Genomic DNA, 9,987 nt, shown 5'->3' on the forward strand with positions numbered 1-9,987 from the left:
TAACTTATATATGCGGGTGTAAGTAGAAGTTCAGAGTAGTTCATTTCATTCTCTCCGCAGTGATAGACTGCTAGTCATTCTGTACAGGTTCATGCAGGCAAGATCGTGAGGACTGTACATCAGTTTCACCATAAATTAATGTATTTGTTTGTTTATTTTGGCGGCTGATTTTTGCTACACTTGCAAATTACGCAATATTTTTTTTTTGGTTCACTCTACAGCCTCCTGCAGAACCAGAACTTGATACCCCCTTAGCTTTCACTGGAGTGTAAAATTTGTTCCAGTAACATCTGTCAAACACAATAAGGCATCTTTTGTTACGCTGTACTGAATGTGAAATCGCTGTATCCTCATTGAACATTTCTCACTGAGACTTAAAAGTCAGCTTTATAGATGCATAAACTATACACATTTTCACAAACCAATAGTTTTATAGGTTATCAGTAACATAATATGTGCTCATAATCAATAACGTGGGAGTAGAGCATCCACAGAGTGATTCATACTCTAAAGTCACAATGAAATCTGAAACACTGCAAGACATTTGTACTCCCCATTCACCTTCATACATCTAAGTGTGAAGTAAAATAAATCAACTACAAATACATTTTCCTCAAAATTTCCCTAAGTAGCTTTATCTGCATGAGTTTCTTTTTTTTACTTTAAATGGCAAGAGTTTTATGACGTTACTAAAGTGATTCACTTTTATTAGCCGCCGATACATTGAGACGTGGTCACCACCCCTTAATTGTAGTGAAGGTCACAGTTGTGGTGTGGTAGCATAGTGATGTCACAGTTGTGGTGTGGTAGCATGGTGATGTCACAGTTGTGGTGTGGTAGCATGGTGATGTCACAGTTGTGGTGTGGTAGCATGGTGATGTCACAGTTGTGATGTAGTAGCATCATGACATCACTGGGCAAAAGTGGGTATGCTGCGAGACCGTTTCATGACCAGACGGACCTCCACGTTAGGGAGACTGTCCTGTTTTGTTTGGCTGCAACCCTCGTCCGCTACAGCCATATGAAGGTCGAAACGCAGAGACACAGATTTCTTCCTCAGCTTGGGATTTCCTTTAAAGAATGACCCTTCCCATTGCCTGATTACCTTGTCAATCTTCTCTGTCCTATAGCAAACAAAAAGCAAAATAATAAGCATATATTAGGAATTTTACAAAAAAATATGATGTAAAAGTTCCATCTCAATTTTATTGCTTGGAAAGCCACATGCAAGATCAAACACATCAAGATGTTTATCCTTAACCTGTTAACTGTCACCCCATCCCATATACGGGACGCCTACGTTTACTTCACTGTATTACAATTAAATCCTAATCTAATAATTTTACCAATATTATTTGTTAAAAATTATGTAGGAAAAGTAATAGATTCATTTATGGCAAGAGTGCACCTCAAAAACCATTCATCATAACAGGAGTTCTGACCTTTGTCAATCACTTGACAATCACACTTTAGAAATCATCAGAAATTATATATCACTAGAAAACTTAAAATCTCAAAATGTATCCTTTGAAACCCATTTTAAAATCAAACACTGCATTACCATGAAAAATGGTACATCAAAATCATGTTACAAAAGGTTTTCAGTCATGAATTATAAAAGTTTAGGTTTGGATCGTGCACTTTCAAGTCTATGTTCAAAAATGTGAGTGACAGTTAAAAGGTTAAATTGTAAAATGCTTATGGTTCTTCATTGCAGCTAAGCAAGGCTTGTAAATAAGTCTATGTAAACTCACTCCACATTTCCATGACCCTCTGCACTCTCCCTCACTACATTTCCTTCCAGGATCTCCTGAGTCTTCACAGTACAGATCTCCCCATCTTTGTTTTGAACTGGTTCTGGATGGAAAAACACAAACACAGAGTTGCAAAACATCTCTCAGGCTTGCAGCTGTGGAATCATTGGTTGGAAAATGGGTTTAATTGGCTTTTGACATCATTCTTACCTGTGAGGATGACAAGACTCTGGTGTCGCCGAAGGGCCGGCGTTAATTTTGAAGTTCTCTTGGAGAAGATTGGCTCAGCGATATCTTCATCACATCCGTTGGGCAGGCCATTCTGCTCTGGAGCAGGAACTGACCCCTTCCATGGCTTCATTTTTACAGACCGACCGTCTGAGTTCAGAAACCTGTGGTTCAGGAGTGAAAGAAAAATCAGGTTTGATTCAAGATTATGCTCAACTGCATTGGTACCTTAGAAATCTCTTCAGGTTGACTGACTGTTTTAACATCAATGGCACAATGCCAGTGCCAAAAAACCCTGTCAAAATTCCAGTGTATTTCTTTGAAGTTGCATAAAAAACATCATGCAAGTTTGAGCCTGTGCTAACGGTTTAGTGCTAACTTACCTGCCCTCCTCGTGTTCCAGGAGTTTCCTATAAGTTGAAATCTCTCTCTCCAGCCTCATCTTGGTGTTGAGGAGCTGACTATGGTTCTGTTTCTGGATTTTCAGACCATCCCGCACAGTTTCTAGCTCAGACTCCAGACCCCTGACAGACCGGGACAGATCCTTGAGCTGCACAGAGTACTGGAGCTGAGTGTGGCGTAGGGAGGTTTGGAGACTCTTCTCCTGGTGGGATAAAACAGAGTTATTTATTACCAACATCTCCAGGAGCAGCCTACACTCGAGACACTGGGATAGGCTCCGGCATCCCCATGTCCCTTTGTGGGACAATCTTTTTGGAGAATGGCTTAATGCAATGGTTCTGGTGTCTCTCTTATCTGACACACACATTTGAGGTCTCAGAGTCTTCAATAATGAACTGATGAGTTAAATCAGAAGTGTTTGAATAGGGAGACATTTAAAATCTGCAGTTGGGGGTTCTCCAGGACTAGCTGGGCCCAGTTGCATAAACTTAGCTACCATGGTTAAGACACACATATTTGTGTCTTAAGAACTAGTTTGACGAACTAGTAGTTGCCAAAGGGCAGTCAGTCTTACTTTTCCAATGCAAATTAGAACAATCTACCTTTTCAGAACTGAATTAAAAAAGTTATGACCAGTCTTGAAGAGAAAAAGGTAGGTGACTAACTTTTTAAGACTAGTCTTAACAGTTTATGCAACTGGCCCCTCAGGATTGGGAACCACTAACTTAATGAATGGATGGAATTTCAGGGTTTGTGGAATGGAGACGGATGGTCTGAAACAGTGAACAGAGAGCAAAATATTATAGGCAAGCAAGGCATCTTCCATTTAAGTCGAGTCACTTCTGTTCCAGTGCCACTTCATCTATGTCTTACTGGGTCAGTCCACCTGGACCAACCTGGGATTAGGTGACTTGCTCAAAGGGCACAATGATAATGGATCACAGATAGCATTTTATGCGGTTTGATCCACCAACCTTCTTGTTATTGTTAATCCCCCTGAAGGCACCTGGAGTTGAAAACCTTGGCACAATCATAATAACTCAAGGATCCCACATTGCGGAGACCAACAAAATTCCAGAAACTGACAATAAACTTCTGGATATATCTGTGATTAAGATGTTGGTTTAAGGGCACAATGTTTGTGGCATTGGGATCAACTTGTGTAACATGGCGCCTTCAAAGGGTTTTGAGCCCACAACATTCAGCTAATAAATATCTAACAATCAAAACTAGTATTTGGTAACAATGTGTGGAGTGATGAGTGATTCCCTGGAGGCAAAGTACTGATGCATGTTTAACACTGAATTCGCACTACATAGACGTGAAATAGAGGTTGAATCTGATTCCGTAGATGATGGATTCAGATCAGGCTTGTTCCAGCAGAAATTAAGGCCTGCATATGCGTTATGTACTGTAGCAGTAAGTGATATTCTAATTTGCTGATTATGCGTTAAGGTGAAATGGGTTCAGCAGTGTGTGTTTAGGTGTGTCTACATGTTTCTGAATTGGAGTGTGTGTGTGTGTTCGGGTGTGTCTGTGGGCATGTCTGTGAGAACCAAACGCACCAAGGCATGTAGTGATTCGATTTCCACCTGTAGACGGTGCCATTGCTTCCGGGCCTCAGCGAGCTCGGCTCGTGCCTCCTTAAGTGTCTCATCACCTGCTCTCACCTACAGTACTCAAAAACCACAACATAATGTATGCAGACATACATAAGCATACCACAGAATACAATACAATACATCTTACATTTTTAAAGCTTTTTTCAAGTTGCTTACCTTTGAGGTTTTGATCACACTGTGCCTCAGGGCACATCTTACTCATGGTAAAACGATTGCAATGCATAGCCCCTCTGGCATATTGTTTTAATTACCCATGATTTACATCCCAAAAAAAATGTATATTGCAAATGTGAGCACTGGTAACATAATAGATCACATTAAAGAAAACTGGATGCTCTTGTGGTTTGAGTTTATGTATATCACTGTCTAGGAATCAGTTCACTCTCCATCTGATAAGAATGACCGCACAGTTCCAAAAACAATATAGAGTCTAATCTAAAAATAAATAACAAAATCTTGTTTTTGAACAGTACCATGTTTTGGACATGTACTATGGTGTTACCACCCATGTTTCTCAGGAGATGATGTTAAGTGTTAATATCTATGTTTTGGGACTTGTACCATGGCAATACCTTTTTTTTTTTGGACATGTTACCAAAACCATGTTCAGTGGTACCAGAATGTTTTTGGACACCTACCAAGTACCTTGGAGGAGCACTGTATTGATACACTCAGTTTACCAATGTACCAACATAGTAGGTATTTGTAAAGACAGGCTGCAGTGTGTAGTTGTTTTTCAAGGAGATTTATGAGGCCAATGGCCCACGTTTTTGTTGAGGGCATAAATTCTGCTCAAGCACACTTGAAGACAAATAAACAATCACCTACTGATGAGAACAGAAAAAACTATAGTTATGCTCAATTTCCATAATTTTCGAATAATAATGGTGGCTTAGCAGTCTTTTCACTCACTCACACACACTTACTTACACACACACACACACACACACACACTACGACTGCTCTGCAGTGCCCTGGCCAGCAGACTGTAGAGAGTGTTTGAAGGAGAGAGAGAGAGTGAACACCCGTACCTGTGGCGGAAATGCAGCTGTGGGGCTGGTTGCATCCTTTCGGGGCCTTCTCTTTGAAGCCGGACCGGAGCCTGGAGCAGGATTTGGTGGCGTGGCTGAGTCAGGGCTACTCTGGGCTGGGCTGGAGGGGTCGCACTGGGTGCTGGTCCGGGAGAGATCCATTCCTCTGCCATCCTCTCCTGCAGCAACCTGCGCTAGCACTCTATCACACTCCTCTACTGATCGCCGCTGGTGCTGATCCAGCTCTCTCTGTCAGCCAACGAGGGAGAGAGGGGGTGGAAAATGAGACGGAGGTTGAGGAGAATTTAAAGGGCTACTCTCATGAAGAATAAAAATTTCCTTCATCTTCATCTTTCCTTGACTATGTGGCCAGCCCAATCAGGGTAAAGGCCCGTTCACACCAAGGATGATTACTATAAAGATATAGTTTTAAAAATCGTTCTCAATATTAAAGAATAGCGTAGTCCTCATCACAACTATAACGATAAAGGCACAGAGAAACGATATCGTAGGAATCACTTTCAGAACTATTTTTTTTCTAATGAACGATAAAAACATTGACAGCCAATCAGAATCAATTCTGCTGTAATGAGCTCCATAATTTAAAGCGGCAGACACACGTGTACTTAAAAAAAGACTATATCATTCGCTGGTGTGGACGCTAATCTTTATAGTTATCTTCCTTGGTGTGAACGGACCTTTAGACTATATAAACAGGATAATTATTAATCTTAAGCCTCTGAAACATAAAGATCAGATCATACCAATACCAAATGTTTGCCGTGAACAAGATTTATAATCAAAACGGCGGATTATTATGGAACTACTTATGTTGGGGTGAAACTTTGATACAGACAGGTTGAAGTTTACACTTCTGTTGTGTACATTTAAATGTAGTAACTACGACAAAGTGTTTAAACCAATATCAGTTTATGGTCACTGTGAACATCTTTTGTTGATCCTGGATCAACATTACTGTCCAAAAATACAGACTTTACCCAATCCTTACCCCTAAACCTAACCCTACCCATAATTTATTCCTAAAATTAGAGGGAAATGATAGCTGATTAACAAGGGTGTAGAAACACCAGATCCTGATTGTAAGCCTAAAACTGACAATTCCTGAAAATGTATCTCTCAATTCTGATTGGTTGATTGGAATGATGTTCCTGGATCAAGAGGGATGTTGATCCAGGAACATGTTGTACTTGGTCAAAACACACTCACCATCAGATTATCTAACTTTAGTCAATAACATTTGATGTTTTTTTTTTTTTTCAGTTCAACTTTTGGTTTAGTAACTGTATTTGTATTGGTAGACACTTCTCTTCAAATTTACCAAAAAAGAAAAAGAAAAAAATAGTGCATTGGTTGCACTAAAGCTATATATTTACTATGTGCAAAGATAATAATTGTGCACAAATGAAAAGGACACAAGATGTCCGAATACACTGTATTACTGGCAAAATCTATATACAGTATATCGTCTAATAATTAAAGGTAAAGTAAGTAACCACCATTCCCTATACACACCCTTTCCTCGAAGCTAACCGCAACTTGGCGTTAAGACATTAGGGAACATTTCTATGGTATTTTTTTACTAAAGTCAGACATCAAGGTTTCTCTCGTTAATTGCTTACTATGACTGACAGAACATAACACGCACAGTGACACACAATTGCACAATTAGACACAATCACTCACTGACACCTCATGTTCCTCCATGATTTGCTGTAACTCGTTTTGGGATTCATAAAGCTGCTTTTCCAGAAGGCTGTTGGCCGTTTCCATCTCTTTCTTCTTTAGCTTCAACTGTGACACCTCCTGCTCCTTCAGGAGTCGGAGTTTCTCCTCAATTTCACACCTACACACATATGCATACTTAGATATCTAAGTTAAAGTCATGCAGTGGACTACAACAGGTTTTATATAAAGCTATTTTAAAATGGAAATGCATTTAAAACTAAAAGAACAAAGATGTCTTTCAGGGTCAAAGGTCATCAAAAGCACTATTTTTTTAAGTAATGATTTTTTTTTTAAACAATTAATTTATATAATATATATATATATATATATATATATATTAAACAAGCTTAAAGAAGTGCTGACAGAAACAATACAATGAAAGTATACAAGGCAAACATTGACATATTTTTGTCAACTGTCTATTCATCAGAATTTCCAATTTAGACATACAATCTCAGCACACAAAATAAATAAACCAATCACATTTAACCAACAAAGTACTGACTTTCTAGGAAAATTAGACTTATTATGTGTCATTTGTTAATTTACTTTATTCATTACCAAGCATCCACAGGCGTTTCCAGGTAATTGCTCTTCCCCACCACAAGAGGGCGAAAAGATGTTCAAGTCGCTTGTTTTTTTTATGTGAAATATTCCATTGGCATGTTTGGAATGCAGACTGTATTATGAATACAATGCACAGTATGCAAATTTACTGACATTTGGACAAGTTACAGAACACACTGGGTTGGGTAGTGTATCCCATAGTTTGACTGGACTGACATATTATATATATACACACACACACACACACACACACATATATATATATATATATATATATATATATATATATATACACATATAAAAAAAATATATATTTTTTTGTTCACTGAAAGATTCTAACCTTGTCTTTAAATGTGCTGCCCTGAGTTTCACTGCATCAGATTGTAACAAAACTTCAGCATTTTCCATTATGATCATCCTAACCTGCCAAAACAAACATAAAAGAAGGAGAATTAACAAGAAAAAAAAGACATATAATTAAGATAAAGTGCATTATAATTGCCCGTGGGTAAAAATTACCCTCTTGAGCAATTTGATAAAAAATAATTATAATAAAAATAAAAAAAAACATATTAGCCAGGCACAAGGCTAAGCCTGTTGATGATAAATGGCTGTGAACACCCATATAATCATGGGAACGAAAAATCATTTCTGAATTCTCAGTGGGAAGATCAGGGTGTATGTAGGTGTGCATCTGCATGTGGTTTTCTGGCAGTCTACTGATCGACAAACTCAGTTTATGCAAATACCCATACTGAACATTTAAATGATGCCAGGATTTTTCACTTAATGTCTGTTATGCACATTGCCCAATGCACTGATTGTATCTTGAAGGATACAAAACAACACAAGTGGGTTTAAACTGTATTATCTGAATTTTTGCAAATCTTCAGGCTGGCTGTTATTATGTAAAGGTCAAAGATCAAGCCAGGTGCGAAAGCCGGCCCTGAGGCACTAAAGGATTAACAATCTTTCACAATGTCAGTATGGCCACAGGCACCGGAACAGTTTTAGGAAGCACAGGTGTTAAGTGTCTGGTTAACCGCCCTCTAGTAATCCACTAAAATACCTGTTTGTGCCAAAGAATTCAAAACACCAGCCTGCAAACCTATAAAAATAACCTATTGAAAAGACTATGAAAAATAGAATGCAAAAAATGTCATGTAATTATTGCATGCTGTACAGTTTAAAAACTGTAAACTGCAAAAAATAGTATGAGTAGTATGGCATTGTGAACACATCCTTAGTCTCAGATATATAGAATATCTAATTATTGCATGGATATTGTACAGAGTATACAGTACAGTGCATACTGCAAATTAGTATTAATGCATCGGATTATTGACAGAAAACAAAATATTCGCAGTTAAATAGTAAGAGTAGTGCAGAACAATAAACTGTGCACACTGCAGTAGTATTCCAAATAGTATGCACAGACTATAGTATGCCATAACATACTGTACATATTGTTAATTTTTAATATAGAATATTACATGCTGCACAGTATGCATACAGTATACTAAATATAGCAGTACGGTACAATTCCATTCCAAATATTCTTAGTATAATATATAGTATGCATCTAAATTATGAGTCAAACTGTATATTCATACTGCATACTACATCAATAGTATGAGTGGTACAGTAAAGGATACCATGCATACTGCAAAAGAGTATTGGAAATAGTATGCAAAAAATATAATGTGTCATAACATATTCTTAATTTTGAATATACAGTGTTACAAAATCATGCAATGCTGCACAGAATGCATACTGCAAAACAGTATGTGTAGAATGACAGTATATTGTTCTAAACATATTCTTTCTATCAAATACAGTAGTTACATATATTTAACAAAGCAAGTGACTACTAGGAGCCATCGGAATTGCTAATTTTTAATTGCTCTCCCCTAAAACACCTGATTTAACTCATTATCTTGAGCTTCATAACCTGATCTGGGTGTGTTGACATATTGAGACACCTAAAATGTGCAGTGGGCCCCCCAGGGGCCAAATTGAGGGCCACTACAGAAGATAATGCATCTAAGAAAAACAATACATGCATTGAAAGTTTTAATTAGGTCCATTACCCTAGAGCCAGTCTGAGGGGGTTTTCAGGGGCGCATAAAACAGCAAGGTAACGAGACAGACAAGCTGTAGATAACACAGATAAACAGATAAAGAGTGTGAACGTCACAGACCCACCTGAGCTCGCAGTTCCTGTGCCAGGGCCTCCTCGTCGCTCCAGTCCCGCCGCTGAGCGACGTTCCTGAATCCCCACTCCACAATCTGCTCCTCCAATTCACAGTTGATCTGTTCCAACTGATTCACACGCTCCAGGAACCCCTTCAGCCATTCGTTCAGGCCCCTCATGGCCAGTTTTGGCTCTTCGAGTCGCTCCATGGGGCTAGATGAAATGAAATGTCTCTGAGCCATCCTGCCACACCTAAGATGATCAGGTGTTTACCGAATAAATATTTTGCTTGAATATGACTGTCGACGTGGCTCCTATGGACCTATGAGGCCCTTGGGGACTTGTTGAGTGGAATAGGAGCGAGGGGCGCAACAGGGTCCCGCTGGCCTCGTGCAGAGGTGAAAAGCAAGAGGCCACAATTTGTGTCACGGGTTTTGCTGGTG

General features: G+C 38.9%; 1 protein-coding gene across 1 annotated transcript; it reads right to left on the reverse strand.

The window, feature by feature from the left end:
• Nucleotides 1-763: 763 nt before the first annotated feature.
• LOC113099734 (keratin, type I cytoskeletal 19-like) lies at nucleotides 764-9,753 on the reverse strand. The gene is made up of 9 exons (XM_026264664.1): nucleotides 9,556-9,753; nucleotides 7,691-7,773; nucleotides 6,748-6,901; nucleotides 5,038-5,286; nucleotides 3,950-4,054; nucleotides 2,366-2,586; nucleotides 1,965-2,146; nucleotides 1,755-1,857; nucleotides 764-1,124 (listed from the first exon to the last, which is right to left on the reverse strand). The coding sequence occupies exons 1-9, from the start codon at nucleotides 9,751-9,753 to the stop codon at nucleotides 911-913; spliced, it is 1,509 nt and encodes a 502-aa protein (XP_026120449.1). The 3' UTR covers nucleotides 764-910.
• Between the last annotated feature and the right edge of the window lie 234 nt (nucleotides 9,754-9,987).

This window comes from Carassius auratus, unplaced genomic scaffold (genome assembly GCF_003368295.1).
Source record: "Carassius auratus strain Wakin unplaced genomic scaffold, ASM336829v1 scaf_tig00217025, whole genome shotgun sequence".
NCBI lineage: Eukaryota > Metazoa > Chordata > Actinopteri > Cypriniformes > Cyprinidae > Carassius > Carassius auratus.

Excerpts from the sequence above, each read along its gene's own strand:
- LOC113099734 (XM_026264664.1), bottom strand. The coding sequence starts at position 9,753 with ATGGAGCGACTCGAAGAGCCAAAACTGGCCATGAGGGGCCTGAACGAA. Across the intron at positions 4,055-5,037 it reads CAGCTGCATTTCCGCCACAG|GTGAGAGCAGGTGATGAGAC; the intron begins GTACGGGTGTTC and ends TGAGTACTGTAG. Across the intron at positions 1,125-1,754 it reads GAGGGTCATGGAAATGTGGA|GACAGAGAAGATTGACAAGG; the intron begins GTGAGTTTACAT and ends TGTTTGCTATAG.